The sequence below is a fragment of the Carcharodon carcharias genome, chromosome 15, assembly GCF_017639515.1.
Source record: "Carcharodon carcharias isolate sCarCar2 chromosome 15, sCarCar2.pri, whole genome shotgun sequence".
In the NCBI taxonomy this organism is placed as follows: domain Eukaryota; kingdom Metazoa; phylum Chordata; class Chondrichthyes; order Lamniformes; family Lamnidae; genus Carcharodon; species Carcharodon carcharias.
The window spans coordinates 41,123,250-41,142,762 of NC_054481.1; the positions used below are offsets into that span (position 1 = coordinate 41,123,250).

At 39.5% G+C, this 19,513-nt stretch overlaps 1 protein-coding gene across 7 annotated transcripts in view; it reads right to left on the reverse strand.

The window, feature by feature from the left end:
* Positions 1–394: 394 nt before the first annotated feature.
* zgc:112980 (uncharacterized protein LOC503706 homolog) overlaps positions 395–19,513 on the reverse strand; it is a 73,281-nt gene continuing 54,162 nt past the window's right edge. For 3 of the 7 annotated variants that reach the window (XM_041207256.1, XM_041207258.1, XM_041207255.1), the window contains 4 exons: positions 13,095–13,216; positions 11,248–11,370; positions 3,534–3,591; positions 395–2,093 (listed from right to left, as the gene is read on the reverse strand). In XM_041207256.1, the coding sequence (XP_041063190.1) occupies positions 2,019–2,093; positions 3,534–3,591; positions 11,248–11,370; positions 13,095–13,216 (378 nt within the window). In that variant the 3' untranslated portion in view covers positions 395–2,018. Of the gene's footprint in view, positions 2,094–3,533; positions 3,592–11,247; positions 11,371–13,094; positions 13,217–19,513 lie in introns of those variants that run through there. The other 4 variants (XM_041207257.1, XM_041207260.1, XM_041207261.1 and 1 more) reach the window with 4 other exon arrangements.

Consider the following 19,513-nt stretch of genomic DNA (forward strand, 5'->3'; position numbering starts at 1 on the left):
GAAGACAATGAGGAACAGTTTGTAGGAGGGTGTATTTGGAGAAATGAGCGAGAAAGGTTCAAAGGATCATAGATCAAAGAGATAGCTAAAAAGAAACTTAATTCCTCCATGGATTGACTGTTCCATCTACAAAATTAGTGTTGAATTCTGGAGCTCTCACTTTGAGGCTCATGAAGAATTGTAAGCATGTGTGTTTAGTCTGATTATTTTAACTCCACGACAGCGCACCTTCTACTAGAAAATCTGCCGTTTTGTTCTATATTCCAAATAAGTGGAGGGTATAACTGCACATTACTATCTTTTAGAATCAAAGTAGCATAGTAATGGTACCAAGCAGCTCCTATCCACACAAAATATTTTCCAAACTCAAATGTAATTTCATACACAAGAGATGTGCAGATTTTCTGAAGAAATTTATTAAATGAATACATTGAAAAACAGATTTTAAAAAGACATGAATGTCACAGAACCTGTAGAAAAATATACAAGGTTTCCCTATAAAAGATTGAAACAAGTTTTTTTTAAGATATCAATTGCAAGTTTGACCTCCTGTAGCTAAGGGTTTTCTTTTTGCAAGCAGGCCCAGGTTTTGTTACTGTACCAATACCAAAAAATAATACGGCACTGAAGGCTGGTATGCCACACCCATATGCAGAGGCTGCCAGCAACCACAAAACATAGAGGTATTAAAAGATATTCTGCGGCACATAATAAAAACAAGTTGCACATGTATTTTTCTAAAGGTTAAAGATGTCATTCTCTTAAAAAGTCCTCATCACAGAATATCCTTTAATTATGGAAGGCACCAAGTTAGTAAATTCATTTTGCAGAACCTTGACTGAAAGAAAATGTAAACTCAAATCAGATCGATACAAATATGGTGTTCTGAGCACAAAAAAACTATTCAAAAATAGAAATCACAAGTTTTGGAAAATCTCAATACAGTATTTTTAAAAATTTTCAAAGGCAAACTTTAACTGACTATTCTATATTGCAGTGTTAAGGGAGAATTAAATGGAAAAGGCCAAATGAAGATCAGGAAACAAGTGTCAAAATGGTGCACGCAGCATTGCTCTGCAGATAGGGACCACCCCTTCACTAACAGAGGGTTGCAGAAAGGCAGATTTAAGTCAATATAAAGTGAACATTCTGTATTACAATTTTAGCCAATACAACTTTTAAAAAAAAATATGAAAAAAGGATCCTCGAAAGGATTCTACAAAATTACAATGCCCCAGGATATATTTGCACAGCACCAAGTATCAATCACTGTTGTATACAATATGCTGAGCTTCATGCACTGAATGAAACAAAATGAGTTGGGCTTTCTAGTCAATCTGTCCTTACCAGTATTAGAAAACATTACTAAAATAATTTAGAGCAATGAACGATTCCCACTCAAAGTTAGTTAATGAGCGCCTGAAATGAGAATGGCAGATTTGGCCTTAGCTTTGTCACATCTGCTTTATGTACAAGTTAATTCTATGAAACCAGGTATATACATACTGTACTTTGTTTTTTTTCTGCTTTTAGAGAAAATATCAAGTAAATATAAGGCAATTTCTTATTGGGCCAATTGGATCTCCCCACACCCCAAATTCCTACACATTTTTTTCAAATGCCCCTGACTATTGGAGCACAATATATTTAACCAGGTAACACAGAAAGATAAATAATTAGGAAGAAAATAATTTTATTTACTGGACCCCTTAACACCAATATCTTAATTGTTTTCTAATTTAAAAAAGGGGTTGATGTCCTTAAGGAAACTCTATTTACGAACAGCGGAATAATGTCAAAGCTGACTGATATTTTTTAAAAACTGCAGGATTTCCATTTGTGTGCAGTTTTCATGGTTGTATGATCATTTAAAATGGAGATATCTGATCATTGTAATAAGTCATGTAAGGAGCAAATGTCAATCATCGGTTTCCAAATAAGCATTGCTGTTGTAATCCACTTTTTCCAGTGGTCATCGCTTTGGGTATGTTCCAGAATGAGTCAACATTTTTTTTCTCTTAAATTAGCTGGTTTAATTTATTCCGTAACTCTACAAACGGGGCAGTGTTCAGCAATTCCATGGCTGGAATAACCTGCAGCAACGAAGAAATAAAAATGATAAATATTATTCTTAATATGATTGGGCTGCTATAAAATTTCAAATGAAACAATGTTTAACTCCCAATGGAAGTCCAAGGACAGGAAAGCGGTTGGGTGACCAGATGCCCCAGTTTTGCTGGGACAGTCCCGGGCTTTCACTAAAAATCCCTGTGTCCCGACAGTTTCCTTCAAATTGCTCAAATGTCTCAGTTTTCCGCTCCCCTGAGTCCCCTCCCCTTTAACCTTCCCCTCGCATTCCATTCACTGTTGGCAAACCAAAGAAAACCCTCTCGTGCTGGGTTGCGCCGTGGAATTTGGGATGTTGCCCACTTGCCAACCTTTAAGAGACCGTGTTGGGATGCTCCCACAGGCACAGAAAATTCTTCTCACTGGCATCCAGAGCTGGGGGGAATCAGCCTCTGGGTGATGACAGAAGACAGCGGTGTCCACCAACAGGAAGCTGCACTTGATGAGGTAGTTGGATGGCGCCTGCCTGTAAGCCACCAATCAGTGATGAGGAAGGTGGCAGGCAAGTTTGGCTGAGCCATGGCACGTTTAACCAGATTTCTCGTTGAAAGATTGCGTGCTTTCCTGCACTAGCAAACAAAATCTCCCACACCTGAAGTACGTTGGCTAGTTTAAAACACAGTTTCTGGCTGAAAACATCTATTGTTAAAAGAGTGCAAATGAAAATAAATAAGGCTTTTAATTGGAGATTGGTTTTACCACTGTGCATTGCACAGAAAAATTAGACTGGAGTAAAGGATTCTGGCTGGAATCTTGTGACAAAATGAAGCTTTGGTTCAGTTTTTTTTTCAGAAAATGAGGCAGAAATGTCATTGAAAAAAAAGCCTGTGGTTTTGTAACTGCTGTCTTCAATAATTAGGAGTCTCACTTTGGTTGCCAACTCTGGCTGGGCTTATTATGAGAGATGTAATTACACAACTTCCTACGTTCAACAAGCCCTCCTACAGACTCCTGACATGTTGATTGGCCAATGGCAATCATTATGGAGTCCCACCTTCCCAAGGCTTTTCAGTGTGTCCTGGTTTGACTTTTGAAAATCTGGTTACCCGAGGTTAGAAGGTGGTCCACTTCAACCATCTACTAAGTAACGGTAGGACATAGGTTTGAAGCCAGGAATTACCCCAGTAATACAATTACTGGGATATACTCTAACAAGCTGGTTATATAACAGCATGGGGAAAAGCTGCTTGACTGCCCTCTTGGCTATCCTTGGTGTGTGACAAGGAAAATCAAGAGCAAGGAAGGTAATGAAATAGCAATTCTGAGGCTCAATTATAAAGGAAATTGAATATAAATGTAGATTCTAAAGTATCATTATGTAATCACCCAAATTTCCTTCCCTCCCAAAAACTGTAACGTGCAAAGAATTGGACAACATTGATTTTTAATTTCAAGTACAAACATACCTTACTTTGTAGAAAACTGTGGAGTGTTTGTGTCCAAAGACATTCCTTGTTTTTGAATCTATGGGAGAATATGGTCACAAGTTAGTAAATTTACTTGCTGCTTAAAGTTACTTTAGGAACTAGGTGGTGGAGTAGGTTTGACATCTCTTGTGACCCAAAATCACATTTAAGCAGGTTAATGGCATGCAAAACTCTTCTGTCTGCCAGCTGTAAGACCTTTAATGTAATGAGTTTGGCCAGTCTTAAATCATGATATCTACAGTAGAAGCCTGACACTAATACCACTGTGCCTGACTGTGCAAACAGAAAGAAGTTAGTCAACAAATCACCACATGCATGTAAGATCTTGCAAAGAAACACAGATTTTTGGTGAGTGAAAAAACATACCTAAAAAAAAAAGCAAAAGTTTTATCGCAAATTATCAGCTCAGAACAGGTATGGCATGGCTGGAAGGATGAATAAAAACATTTTGCTGGCCAAGAAGTATTAACAAAGATGTCGCAAGTATTGAAAGTGAACATAGCAGGGTTATGGAAATTAAATTGTATTTGCTATGATGGGAGAGGGAATGCATTGTACAAATTAATTTCTATGGGCAAAATCACTGTTTCAATCTCCATCGTTTGCATGTTTAAAGACAAAGTCCACAGAATGTGACAGCACAATGTAAAACAGAAGAACTTCCAGACATGAAAACTTTTTATATAAGGAAGTTGCATTTCATTTTGGGGGCAGAATTCTTCATGAGTGAACAAGAACAGGAGTTGACCCTTCAACCTGTTATGAAACTATCATATTTTTCATAATATTATTGTGGGGTATTGTAAAGTCGGCTTATGTTTGTGTATGGATGGTTCTGTGTGGCTGATTTAATTAGAGGTGGATAGACTGCAAAGTTGAAATTATGAAAAGAGTTAAGTGTAGAAAAGGCATTTGAAATGCTAATGCGTGAGCTAGGCTAAAGTCAGCAGATAGTGTGTGAATGAAATTTGCATTTTAAGATAAGTGGAGAAATGTTTGGTTTTCGAAGAGACTTGATAGGGTGTTTACAATTAACAAGATAAATAAGGCAGGTTATTACATTGATTTTTCCAAAAGGGCTGGCCACAATGACAATATAAAAAATGTTTATATTATGGGAAAAGTAAACTCTAAAGACATGGGGGAACAATGGGATTTACAGATTAAAGAGGAAGAAATATATTTAAAGAAAGATTGGAAGGCTTTGGGTGTGGCCCGTGTAATATCTGAAAGGTATACCATGTGAAACAGACTTAGGGTAAAGCACCTCTAGCCACTTTGCAGAAGTCTGATGTTCCAGTAACCAAAGTGGTGTCAAAAGCCTTTGGAATTCCATTGTCAAGAGGGTGCTTGTGGTAACATTGCTGGATTGTCGCTTTAAATTTAAATCTATTTTGGATCGTTGCCTTAAAGGGGGTGTGTAGTTGGGAGTCTGGATAATTAGGAATTTTGGGAAGTTATAATATTAAGTAACTGTGTAATTGTAATCTTGTGTATGTGTTTTATTCATTTTTGTTGTTAATAAATGTTTTGAACAAATTTTTAAAATCTCTAAAGGTGTTAGTGGACTCAGTACTTCTGAATTCAGTGCACTAACCTTCTCGTAATAAATACAAATTGCAAAACTATTGTGATAGTGTGGCCAAGTTTCCCTGTGAATACTTCCACTATTAAAATAAAATAAAAAATTAAAATATGAAGTAGGTTCTTGATTGGTAAGGGGATCAAAGGTTACGGAGAGAAGGCGGGAGAATGGGGTTGAGAAACTTATCAGCCATGATTGAACAGCGGAGCAGACTCGATGGGCCGAATGGCCTATTTTCTGCTCCTATCTTATGAATTTGGTCATCCTGACAAATACCACTTGCCATATCATAACATGTCTTTTCTCTAGACCAAGGGGTAACCCAATGGTCTTTAAAAAAATGAAGGAGTTCTCTAAGTTAGATGTGGTGATATATTTTCTACGTGTGGGAGTCCAAAACTAATGGGTCGTAAGTATAAGGTAGTCACTAATGAATTTTAAAAGGGAATTCAGGAAAAACTTCTTTACCTAAGAGTGGTTAGAATGGAGTTGAGCAGAATACTAATTAAGAGAAAAGCTAGAAAAATACTCAAGGGAGAAACCTGTAGAAGGATATGTTAACTGAGATGAAATAGAGTGGAAGGTGAGTTTTATGGAGCATAAACACCTCAGGGCTGAATGGCCTGTTTGTGTGCTGTAAATAGGGTGAACAGCCAGTGGTCATGATACACATTGATACAAACGACATAGGTAAAAAAAGGGATGAGGTCCTAAAAGCAGAATATAGGGAGTTAGGAAGTAAGTTGAAAAGTAGGACCTCAAAGGCAATGATCTCAGAATTACTACCAGTGCCACATGCCAGTCACAGTGGAAATAGCAGGATATATCGGATGAATACGTGGCTGAAGAGATGGTGTGAAGGGGAGGGTTTCAGATTCCTGGGCCATTGGGACCAGTTCTGGAGGAGGTGGGGCCAGTACAAACTGGACGGATTACACCTGAGCAGGACCAGGACTGATATCCTAGGGGGAACATTTGCTAGAGTGGTTGGGGAGGGTTTAAACTAAAATGGCAGGGGGATGGGAACCAATGCAAGGAGTCAGAGGAAGGGGAATCAAAGACAGTAACAAAAGACAGAAAGCGGAAGAAGAAAAGTGATAGAGAAATCAAGGGCAAGAATCAAACAGGGCCTCAGTGAAAAATAGTGGGAATGGGACAAGTAATGTTAAAAAGACAGCCCTTAAGGCTTAGTGCCTTAATGCAAGGAGCATTCGCAAAAAAGTGGATGAATTAACCGCGCAAGTAGATGTAAACAGGTATGATACAGTCGGGATTATGGAGACATGGCTGCAGGGCAACCAGGAATGGGAACTGAACATCTAGGGGTATTCAGTATTTAGGAAGGACAGACAAAAAGGAAAAGGCAGTGGAGTTGCACTGCTGGTTAGAGAGGAAATTAACACAATAGTGAAGAAATATATTAGCTCTGACGATGTGGAATCTGTATGGGTAGAGCTGAGAAACACTAAGGGGCAAAAAACATTAGTGGGGGTTGTATATAGACCCCCAAACTGTAGTGGTGATGTTGGGAATGGCATTAAACAGGAAATTAGAGATGCATGTAATAAAGGAACATCTGTAATTATGGGCGACTTTAATATGCATATAGATTAGGCAAATCAAATTAGTAATAATACCGTGGAGGAGGAATTCTTGGAGTGTATGCGGGATGTTTTTCTGGACCAAAACATTGAGGAACCAACGAGAGAACAAGCCATCCTCGACTGGTATTGTGTAATGAGAAAGGAATAATTGGCAATCTAGTTGTGCAAGGCCCTTTGGGGATGAGCAACCATAATACGATAGAATTCTTCATCAAGATGGAGAGTGATGTAGTTAATTCTGAGACTTGGGCCCTGAATCTTAATAAAGGAAACTATGATGGTATGAGGCGCGAGTTGGCTATGATGGATTAGGAATCGTTACTTAAAGGGATGACGGTGAATAGGCAACGGCAAACATTCAAAAAGCGCATGGGTAAATTGCAACAATTGTTTATTCCTGTCTGGTGCAAAAGTAAAACAGGAAAGGTGACCAAACCATGGCTTACAAGGGAAATTAGAGATAGTATTAGATGCAAGGAAGAGGCATACAAATTGGCCAGAAAAAATAACAGACCTGAGGATTGGGAGCAGTTTAGAATTCAGCAAAGGAGGACCAAGGGATTGATTAAGAAGGGGAAAATAGAGTATGAGAGTAAGCTTGCAGGGAACATAAAAACTGACTATAAAAGTTTCTATAGGTATGTGAAGGGAAAAAGATTGATAAAGACAAATGCAGTCAGAAACGGGAATTTATAGTGGGGAGCAAAGAAATGGCTGACCAACTAAATACATACTTTGGTTCTGTCTTCACAAAGGAGGACACTAATAACATACCAGACATGCTGGGGAACGCAGGGTTTACTGAGAGGGAGGAACTGAAAGAAATCAGTATTAGTAGGGAAATGGTGTTGAGGAAATTGGTGGGATTGAAAGCCGATAAATCCCTGGGGCCTGATAATCCACATCCCAGAGTACTTAAGGAAGTGGCCCTAGAAATAGTGGATGCATTGGTGGTCATCTTCCGAAATTCTATAGACTCTGGAACAGTTCCTACAGATTGGAGGGTAGCTAATGTAACCCCACTATTTAGAAAGGGAGGCAGAGAGAAAACAGGGAATTATAGACCAGTCAGCCTGATGTCGTTAGTGGGGAAAATTCTGGAGTCCATTATAAAAGATTTAATAGCTGAGCACGTGGAAAACAGTGGCAGAATTGGATAGTCAGCATGGATTTATGAAAGGGAAATCATGCTTGACAAATCTACTGGAATTTTTCGAAGACATAACTAGTGGAGTTGATGAGGGGGAGCCAGTGGATGTGATATATTTGGACTTTCAGAAGGCTTTCGACAAAGTCCCGCATAAGAGATTGGCGTGTAAAATTTAAGCGCATGGGATTGGGGGTAGTGTATTGAGATGGATAGAAAACTGGTTGGCAGACAGGAAACAAAGAGTAGGAGTAAACGGGTCTTTTTCCGAATTGCAGGCAGTGACTAGTGGGGTACCGCAGGGATCGGTGCTGGGACCCCATTTATTCACAATATATATTAATGATTTAGATGAGGGAATTAAAGGTAATATCTCTAAATTTGCAGATGACACAAAGCTGGGTGGGATGGTGAGCTATGAGGAGGATGCAGAGATGCTTCAGTGTGATTTGGACAAGCTGAGTGAGTGGGCAAACGCATGGCAGATGCAGTATAATGTGGATAAATGTGAGGTTATCCATTTTGGTAGCAAAAACAGGAAGGCAGATTATCAGAATGGCTATAAATTGAGAAATGGGAATGTGCAACGAGACCTGGGTGTCCTTGTACACCAGTCGCTGAAGGTAAGCATGCAGGTACAGCAGGCAGTAAAGAAAGCAAGTGGTATGTATGTTGGCCTTCATAGCCAGAGGATTCGAGTACAGGAACAGTGATGTCTTGCTGCAATTGTACAAGGCCTTGGTGAGACCACACCTGGAATATTGTGTGCAGTTTTGGTCTCCTTACCTGAGGAAGGATGTACTTGCTATAGAGGGAGCGCAGCGAACGTTTACCAGACTGATTCCTGGGATGGCGGGACTGACATATGAAAAGAGATTGAGTCGATTAGGATTATATTCACTGGAGTTCAGAAGAATGAGGGGGGGGGATCTCATATAAACCTATAAAATTCTAACAGGACTAGACAGGATAGATGCAGGAAGGATGTTCCCGATGGTGGGGGAGTCCAGAACCAGGGGTCACAGTCTGAGGATACGGGATAGACCGTTTAGGACTGAAATGAGGAGAAATTTCTTCACCCAGAGAGTGGTGAGCCTGTCGAATTAATTACCACAGAAAGTAGTTGAGACCTAAACATTGTACGTTTTCAAGAAGGAGTTAGATATAGCCCTTGGGGCAAAAGGGATCATAGGGTATGGGGAGAAAGCGGGAGAAGGCTATTGAGTTGGATGATCAGCCATGATCATAATGAATGGTGGAGCAAGCTCGAAGGGCCGAATGGCCTACCCCTGCTCCTAGTTTCTATACTTGCAAGTTAATGGTGATATGCAAAACCATCCAGTTGCTTTAACTCCGATTCACTGCTGCGTTTCTTTTAAACTTTGTTTAAAAATAATGCCAAATAGCTTTGAAATGTGAGTTTGGAGGAGAATGGCAAGGATCTGAACAGAAAAAGTAACAAATGATGAAGTGCTCTGAAGAGTGAACAAACAAAGAAATTTTCTGAACATAATTAGGAAGAGGCAGGGAAACTGGGCAGGCAAATCTCAACTGGAAATGGACTAGTAAGAGACATTATGGAGGGAAGATTTCAAGGAAAAAGAGGAAGAGAATATCAATGATGAATGGCTTGAAAATTGAAGGATATCACTGGAAAATGAAAAGACTGCCTCAGGACAGAGACACATGAAGAAGACTATGAGCCAAGGGCGTACCTCTTGACAGAGCATGATGATGATAAAACTAAGATGTGACAGATTATTGCAATCAAATGCTATATTAACTCATTGACCAATTCATTGAAAAGAGCACTAGAATTGTTTAAAACACAAATACCTGGGTGGAAGCCAATCATCTACAATTTTTCCACCATTTTCTGATTTTATTTCAGATTTCCAGCATCCGTAGTATTTTGCCTTTATCTACAATTTCTCTCTGGTTTCTAATGATAGTAGTCAAACTTAAAGTTAAAAACTGTGTTGCAATGGCCTCAGAGACCACCACCCCCACCATTTCTTAGTTTTACAATTCTCTTGGATACCCAATATTCAACATATAATTATAGGTCAATTCACTGTCATTACAAATATTAAGAATGGAGAGTAGCAAACAGTAATTTGAGAGAATTTGTTGCAAGACCTTTTGTCAAAAATACGTTTCTAGCCTCTGTTTCACACCTCGGACCACTGGCAAAGCCAGCATTTATTGCCCATCTCTAGTTCCTTACCAGACTGGATAAGGACAGCAAGTTTCTTTCCTTAAAAGGCATTAGTGGGCCAATTGGGTTTTTTCAACAATGAAACAGCTTTATGATCAGTTATTTGCTGGTACCAGCCTTTTATTTCCAGAAACCTTATTTTTAAATCAAATTCAAATTCTGAAAATGCTATGGTGGGATTACAGTCACTGAATTATTAAAGCCACACCAACACCAAAGTTTGTAAAAAAAAAAAAACCAAAATGCTGGAAAAAACTCAGCAGGTCTAACAGCATCTGTGGAAAGAAAAACAGAGTTAAAGTTTCGAGTCCTTATGACTCTGCTTCAGGGCTCTGAAGGGCCATATGGACTTGAAACGTTAACTCAATTTTTTCAGCGTTTTCTGCTTTTGTTTCAGGTTTCCAGCATCCACAGTATTTTGCTTTTACAGTAAGTTTGTAATCAGTTGGCAGATATCAGCCAAGACAGCTTTTGGCCTCAGCATCCCTTATCAGCTGGGGGAAAATGGTTGGGTGGGTAGAGAAGTGAACAGGACCAAGCTCCCTGTGAAGATCCTGATGGTCAAACAGCCTGAAAAAAGATGCACACATTTGAGCAAGGAATCAGAGGGCAGCCAGACCTGCAGACCAGCAAGGTCAGTACATTCAGAAGGGAAGAAAAGAGTTTTGATTCTTATAACAAAAAAAAAAAGCATGTAGATTCAAAGAGAAAAATACTTTTGAGATGAGTTCCCAGCTTGAATATCACCCAGGGATTCTTTTGGTACAGAAAAGTGTACCAATTATAAAGACTCAAATAGAAAGCATTAAAAAAAAACATTTTTTGTAGTTTTTATTCAGAAAATAAGAGACACAGATCCTAAATATTACAGCACAGCAGACTGCAAGGAAGAGGAAACAGCCACTGTATTTTTCAGGGTCAGTCTTCTTTCAGCACATAGCTTTTACTTTGTTTGGGGTGTGGGCAGTGAATCTCATCGTAATGTTTTGAACCACATTTGAAAAAGGTCTTTTTAAAAGATCAGTAACATTTAAAAATCTAGATGCCAAAGATCCAGCACCACATTGCGGCTAACTTGAGACATCTGACATTACTTTTAACGTTTAATGAGATCTTGTGCTGATTCCAGAAATACTCACTCGTGCCATGACTCTACAAGAACGTTGAGCACAGGAATGCTAACGGATTGGATAGTAGCTTGTTTAAAAGACAGGAAGAGGGTCACCAGATCGGCAACATAGTCTGCATCACGACACTTAAACCTAATTTAGAAGAAATGCACTTTTAAATAAATAGTATATTATCATTTGATAAGATTTTAATAATCATGGAAAAAAAAATTAGTAGTATTAAGGTCAGCAAACTGGAAGCAGAGTTATTTTGAGGGAAACAATGACAGGCTACAAACAACTGAAATTGAACTTTTGAGTGCCTTGCATTAAAACGGACTTTAAAAGGAATTAAGTGAGACTTTGCAATTCTGGTAAAAGCTTATTTTTTCATATGGAACAAGTAGTGAAATAATCTGTTATTCCAAATTGCGTTCTATCTGGCTGGTGTCACATTTTCTTCAGGAAGGTCTGTGCACCGCATACCATCTCACATGAAATTATTAGTAGGCTCACTTACAAATGGCATCCTGTTTGCAGACAGATTGTCATCAATAGTGTCCATAGTCAATGTATGATGAATTAAAAAGCTCTTCACAAGACAACAATTCCCCCATAAGAATGATGGGCATGTAATGAATCATGTTCTCTGGTAAAGGTTTGTGCTATCACATAATTGGGTGATTAAGCTAGAAATATTTAGAGAAATGTCTTAAATATAAGACATCATGTGAAGTGCTTAAATAAATGTGAAAAACTGTATGTAGTATAACCACTCTCTTGCAAATGGGAAGTCGAGACCAAATTTAGTATTCAGGTCAAGCAGGGTTAGAGTGTGGTGGGGGATATACGGAGCCAGGTGAAAGTGGTCAAAAAGGGGAAGGAAGCAGAGTGGAAGGGACAGGAAAGAGTGAGGGGAAGAGAAGAGGGCATTCAGCTTCCTTCCCAGTCCCAAGTCTGTACACTTTCTTCAAGTTAGATTTTAATGCTTGTGGGGTGGTTTACAAACATGCAACAGTCTTCACTCTATTATGGCTATTACTGGATTTTTGGGCTGGGGTGGTCAGAAAAGGATTGAATGGAAAACTGCAGCTTACATTTCCTTGTTAATGGATACCAAAGAGCTCACTTAACTAGTCACCCAAGGAAGAGGGAAGTATGCAATTCAGGAGTTTGCACAATTAACAGACTTGCACTTGGGTTGACTGGTTGGATGAGAATTGGCTGGCACTTATTGGATTCAACTGAGCAGGTAGGAATCATCTCGACCTGATGGGCAATTTATTTCAGTTTTTCACAACTTCATTTGAGATGGAGATTTATTTTTGGTTAGGATATTCAGTGCTCTTACTAACAGCCACAGCTTGGCTATTGGAGACAAATGCTATTGTAGCAATGTATTTCCAGTTCCTAGTCTAGCAGGTGGGAGTAACAATCTTATTACTACTGATGGGCTAAACAAACACAGGAGGCTGCAAAATAACTACAAGAGATCAGCATACCCTAAGCACCTATACAGAGGGCTTTCCACCCAATGATACTTGGCAGGCATTTATCACCAATGACCAATTGCAGTGCTATCTACGGTAATATCTAATGCAGCCACATAATGGCAACCTTAGGATACATTTTCCCATTGAGATAGTATGATATTGGACTTTTCAATGCATTGTGAAATGGAATGTTCTGACACTTTTGAGATAGATGTGGCAGTATATTATATTGATATTATACATAGTAGTTGGCAATGCAATTCTTCATGTGGTGCAGCATTCACACTAAGAATCCCCTTCAATATAACCATCTAAACAATGGCTGAGGAGGATTAAAGTACCTGCAAACTATCTAGATCTACCAGTGGTTGAAATTATACTTACGCATCAATCAACATGCTTTTATATACATAAATATTGCTGCTCAACATGCCACAGAAATGGTGCAAGACGTCTTCTTTCATGCTCAGGCTGTCGAACAGGAGTTTCAGAGCCCAGAAATTCTTCTAGAATGGCCATAAACAATATTAAATCAGCATCAAGAAATTCATACCTGACTTGATAAGCTACCTATCTATAGCTAATTAGCAACAGAAATTTGCTGAATCTGGTGCTAAGGATTGAGGTGGGCTGAGTGGACAAAGCGTCTGTGGAAAAACACTTGGGTAAGATTGATCATCTGATCATATGGTTTAGATTAGATTGTTCTTTGCTCTTCTCCATTACAAAAGCAGAAATTCTGAATTGGAACAGAATCAACTTCAATGGGTTGATGGGGGAATCTAGCCAGGGTAAAACAGACCAAAGGCTAACAGGAAAAATGGTGAAACACTGGATGATCTTTATGATGTTTCAAACATCGGCTAGGTTCATTTCAACAAGGATGAGTAGGAGAACCAGAGTCAGAGTCCTTGGATGGTGAGGGAGACAGAGGATATGATGTAACAAAAGAAGGTATATGATGTAGTCAAGTGAATTCTTCAAGTGAGAACCAGGCCAAATACAATAAGTTGAGAGGGGAAGGGAGGAGGAAAATAAGACTGATATGAGAATACAATAGCAGTTAACATAAAAAGGAACCCAATTATCTTACACCAGAATGTAAATATTAAAATTTACATTCTGGTAGAGGATTATTGGGTTCCTTTTTATCGTGGGGCAAGTCCTATTAGGGACAAAGAGGGATATATGCTTAAAGGTGCAGGACAAGGCTAGAATAATTAAGTACTTTATATCCGTATTCACTAAGGAAGGGGATGCTGACAAATTATCAGTTGAAATGGAGAAGGTAGGGGTAATAGATGGGGTGAAAATTTTTAGCAAGGACGTACTGGAAAGGATGGCTATGCTTGGAGTGGATAAGTTGCCTTGTCTGCATGTTTGCATCCCTGGTTGCTAACGAAAGGGGGTGCTGATAGCAGAAGCACTTGCCATAATCTTCCAATCTTCCTTGAGTAAGGTGGAAGATGCCACAGAGTTGGTGGGTAGCAAACGTGACACTCTTATTCAAGAAAGGGTGTAAAAACATTCTTAGTAACTACAGGTCAGTCAGTTTCATTTCAATGATGAGTAAGGTTTTAGAAACAATAATCAGGGTGGGGGGGGGTGGAGAAATCAACAGGCATTGAAAGCTTTGAGTTAATTAACGAGAGCCAGCATGGATTTGTGAAAGGCAGAATATCCTTGATTAATCTAGCTAGTTTCTGATCAAGCAGAGATGGTTAATGAAGGGAAAACAATGAATGTTGCCTCTTTGGATTTTTAAGAAAGCATCTGACAATGTACCACATAAAAGGCTGGTTGATTTTGAGGCTTATGGAATTGGAGGGTCAGTCAGTTTGATAAAAAATTGGCTTAAGCTCAGAAAACAGCAAGTGGTGGTAAATGGTTATTTTTCGGACTGGAAGATGGTGGCTGGTACTGGTGTTTCCCCAAGGGTTCAGTGCTAAGACTACTGCTTTTTTTGACGAGGGTTATTGGCTGGCTACAAGTTCAGATCAGTGTTTGTTATGTGGAAACCAAATGGGTGCGATGCTTGCTAATTATGACAATACTCATTAACAACACTGATACTGCTGAATTGGATGATTTACATTGAAATAGAACAGGTAATTGCAGAAAACTGGACAAAGCGAGAAAGGTAATCACAGTGGGACAGGAAGAAGTCTTTATATGGCTAAGCCAATGGAAGACAATTTAGGAATATGCTAACCACCAATAGCTGATCATGCACTCAACTAACCAATCTGCATCCAGAAGAGGATTGTGCACGATCTCTTTCAAGCTTTATTATGTAAACAGACACAGAAGCACTCGAGAAGTAAGACAGAAGATATGTATCAATCAAGGTGACCAGCATAAACAAGGGACAATTTAGCCAGCAGGTTGCTGGTGACCATGAGAGCAGGCCGGGTGGTGGGGGCGGGGGGAGAGAGGCGCTGGTACCTGGGGTGCAGGTACACAAGTGGTGTTGTGCACTGGTTACTGTGGAAGTGAGGGGGTGGGGGGGGAAGGAAAATTAAGGAAAGCCAGCACAGATTTATTAAGGGTAAGTCATGTTTAATTAACTTGTTGAGTATTCTTGAGGTAACAGAGAGGGTTGATGAGGGCAATGATGTTGATGTGGTGTACATGGACTTCCAAAAGGCATTTAATAAAGTGCTGCACAACAGACATGAGCAAAGTTAGAGCTCATAGAATAAAAGGGACAGTAGCAACATGGATACAAAATTGCCTTGAGTAACAGCATACAGACTGGAGGTTAATGGTTGTTGGAGTGGAGGAAAGTTTGTAGTGGAGTTCCCCAGGGATTGGTGTTAGGACCTCTGCTCTTCCTGATACATATTAATAACCTGGACCTTGCTGTACAGGACACAATTTCAAAATCTGTGGATGACATGAAACTTGGAAGTACTGTGAATTGTGAGGACAGCGCAGAACTTCAAAATGGCACAGGCAGGCTGGTGGAATAGGCAGACAAGTGGCTGATGTGATTTAGTGCAGAGAAGTGTAAAGTGATTATTTTGGTAGAAAGATTACAAATAGACAATATAAAATAAAAGGACACAGTTCTAAAGAAGTAGGAAGGATCTGGGTGCATAAATCATTGAAGGTGCCAGGACAGGTTGGGAGAGTACAAAAGCAAGGAAGTTGGGTTAAACTTCTATAAAACACTGTTTGGCCTCAACTGCAGTGTTACATCCAATTCCAGGGGCCATGTTTTAGGAAGGATTTGAAGGCATTAGAGAAATTGCAGAAAAGAGTCATGAGAATGATTCCAGGAATAAGAACTTCCGTTATACAGATAGATTGGAGAAGCAGGGACTGTTCTCTTTGAAGAGGTTGAAAGGAGATTTGATAGAAGTATTCAAAATCATGAGGGGTCTGGACAGAGTAGATAGGGAGAAACTGGTCCCATTGGTGGTAGGATCGAGAATAAATGGACACAGATTTAAGTTAGTTAGCAAAAGCAGCAATGGCGACATGGGGAAAAACTTTCATGCAATGAGTGGTTGCAATTTGGAATGCATTGCCAGACTGTGCTGGAGGCAGGTTCAAATCAAGGCATTCAAGGAGGAATTATTATAAGAGATTATTAACTGAAAAGGAAGAACGTTCAGGGAAAAGGCTGCATCATGACACTAGGTGAATTGCTCCTTCAGAGAGCTGGCGCAGACATGACTGGCGAATGGCCTCTTGCTCTGATTATATCGAAGTGACATTGCGGGACAATCACATTGTTTGAGAGGCTTGAGATCAGCCGATTACACTGTTCAAAGTTATTCCCAATTTACACTGCATCTCTGTGGTGTTTTGAAAATGTTGCAGTTTGACAGATAATTAGACACATCACCTTTAGAATACTGTGTAATTTATGAAACACAAGGAAAAGCTGATCTTTTGAGGGGACCAAAGTCCCTTGGCTAATCTGGGTGTTCTCTCCTCCTCCTCCTCGCACATCCCATTGGATGATCTCCCCCAATAACAGAAAGACAGCATCTATATTGCATGAATTAATATTTATTCACACAGTCCTCCAGATATTTTAAAGTATTAATGTACAACAGATAGGTCTGGCTATACAATACTTTTACAGCAGCCTTTTATATTACCCAAACAGAAAATCAGAACAATCTGTCCAGCATTTCTCTCGCTCAACTCAACCACCCTCTTCCCACCTAAACATACTTCGCTCATTAAAACGGAACAGTTACAGCAAGAACAATTTGGTGGCCATCTTCCTGGGCATGCAGCATCTGGTTTTCTCCAATTCCATCACATGATAGATGTAAATGTTCCAAGCAGGAACATTTACAGTCACTATTTCTGGAGGGGTGTGTTATTTTTTTTAATATCATGTTGCATTGTAACTTCAGCCATGTAGCTACAGCTCCTTTCCCTTTAAGCTCAGTTTTGTTGGATGCTAAGAATCGAAGTTTCAAACCCATTAACGTCCAGTTTGGATGCTCTCCCGCTTTAGAAATACAGGACAAATGCCATCCTGGAAGAAAACATGCGGGATGTAGGACAATCAGCAAAATTCCAGGACAATCCCATAAAAAATAGGATGCTTGGTCAACCTGGTATCGATGAGGGCTGATCCAGAAAAAAGGCAGAAGATACACAGACAAGAGGAGCGCCAGTGAACCAAGCAGGAAGATCTTATTCAAAAGGTCACTCCTAAGTAACCTACAGTCATCCCAAACTGACCACCTGAAGGGTAACTATGATTTAGTTGAAACTGTTCTGTTCAAAATTCTCTATAAAGATGTTGAGCTTGGTGAGAGATTGTGTTAATCGTAATTCTTGGTCTCTGAATTTAATGAAGAGGTAAAACTACACACATTTAATATGTATATATTTTATATTAATTTTTATATATATATATATATATACACACACACATTATGATAATTTTCATGAGTGTACAGGGACTGGGAGTTCATATGCATAGATCTTTAAAGATGGAAGTAGTGAGAGAGTACCCTGTAGTTACCAATACACATGGGATCTTGGACGCTGCATATAGACTATCGAATACAAAACTGGGAAATTATGCTGAACCTTTATAAAGCCCTGGGGTAAGGCCACAAATAGAGCAGTGTGTCAGTTTTGTCACCTCTGATTCTATGAAGTCTGTTGCTAACGATGGCCACAGTGCCTCACGAATGCCTAATTTTGAACTGCTAATACTGTTCTGAATTCATCTCATTTAGTACAGTGGTCATGGCACATCAGACTGAGGATATCCTCCATCATTCTATGATAGGAGTTTGTCTTTGCAAATGGACTGTGCAATGATCACTCATACCAATACAGTCATGGACAAATGCATCTGCAGCAGATAGTGAGTGTGCAAGGAAGAAATCTACTTGACCTCGTCTTCACTAATCTATCTACTGTAAGCCCAGTCTGGCTGCTATGACCTTCAGATCTTGTCCAGTAGGGCTGCCAAGCCACTCTTGGCGATGGATGTTGAAGTCCCCCACAAAGTAAATTCTGTGCCCTTGCTTCTTCCAAGTGATGTTCAACAAGGAGGAATACCAATCCATCAGATGAAGGAAGGTGGTAGGTAGTAATTAACAGGTTTTCTTGCCCAAGTTTAATCTGATGCCATGAAACTTCATGGGCTCCGAAGTCAATGTTACAAACTTACAGAGATGTTTACTCTTGACTGCATACTGCAGAGGTGCACTGACAGTGCCACCAACTACTCTAGTGGGTCTGCCTTGCCTAGGATGGGACATAACCAACGGTAGTGAAAGAAGAATAAAACAGTAACTGCTGGATATGCTCAGTTAGCTAGGCAGCATCTATTGAAGCAAATTTAATGTTTCAGGTCACTGACTTTTCCTCAGAACTGGGAAAAGTTAGAAATGTAACAGGTTTTAAGCAAGTGATACAAAGGTGAGGGTAGAAAAGGAACAAAAAAAAAAGGGAAGGTCTGTGATGGAGTGGGGGGAAAATAGGAGAGATTAAATAATATAAGACTTCATTGTACATGGTGCTTAACACAGCAACACTAATGACAGCATCACAAACAACAGAGAGTGGCTTACGCAGTGTTTTCCAGACCACAGTGGCAAGAATGCATTCTGCTGTCCCTCAGGGCTCTAAGAATCCAATATCTACCATTAGACCAGACAACATTCTGATCAGTGGGGCCACCCCCTAGAACAGAGAGCTGGAGTCCATTAAATCAAGATCCAGTATTGGTCTGATGGGTGAAGTGAAATATTCCAACCAGAATATCAGTTACCCCACTATATATCAGGTGAGCAAAAACAGCAGACACCAAGGAAAAATAACAAAGTATTTATAAAGACAGCCCTGTTGACTGACTATGTTTCCCTCTGCATTCATTTTAACGATAAATTAGACTTATGTAATGTAAACTGGGGAACAAAACCAATTTTCAACTATGTGGCCATTCTCCAAGTCTGGGTCCATCCTAAGATGCCGTTATCAAAATTAGTAACCCCTCCCACTCCTGTGCAAAATATGAGTTGAAAGTTAGTTCCAAACTCTATGTCAATCTAAAAATTTCTGTTAGTTATTAAAACAAGACAAAGTATCACCACAGCACTAACTGAGGTGAATCATGCCCACAAGGGTGCAGTAGCCATTGTCAGCTATCATGATTACTAAATAGCTAGTAGTTTCAGAGAAGCATCGGATTGTCATGACTCAAACTTTGAGACGCTGGCTCTACTTACTGAATCTGCTGAATTGCTAACACGTGTTGCAAAAATGTCCAATTTCATGATTCATATATTTTAAGAGTATAACTTTAAGTTTTGGGG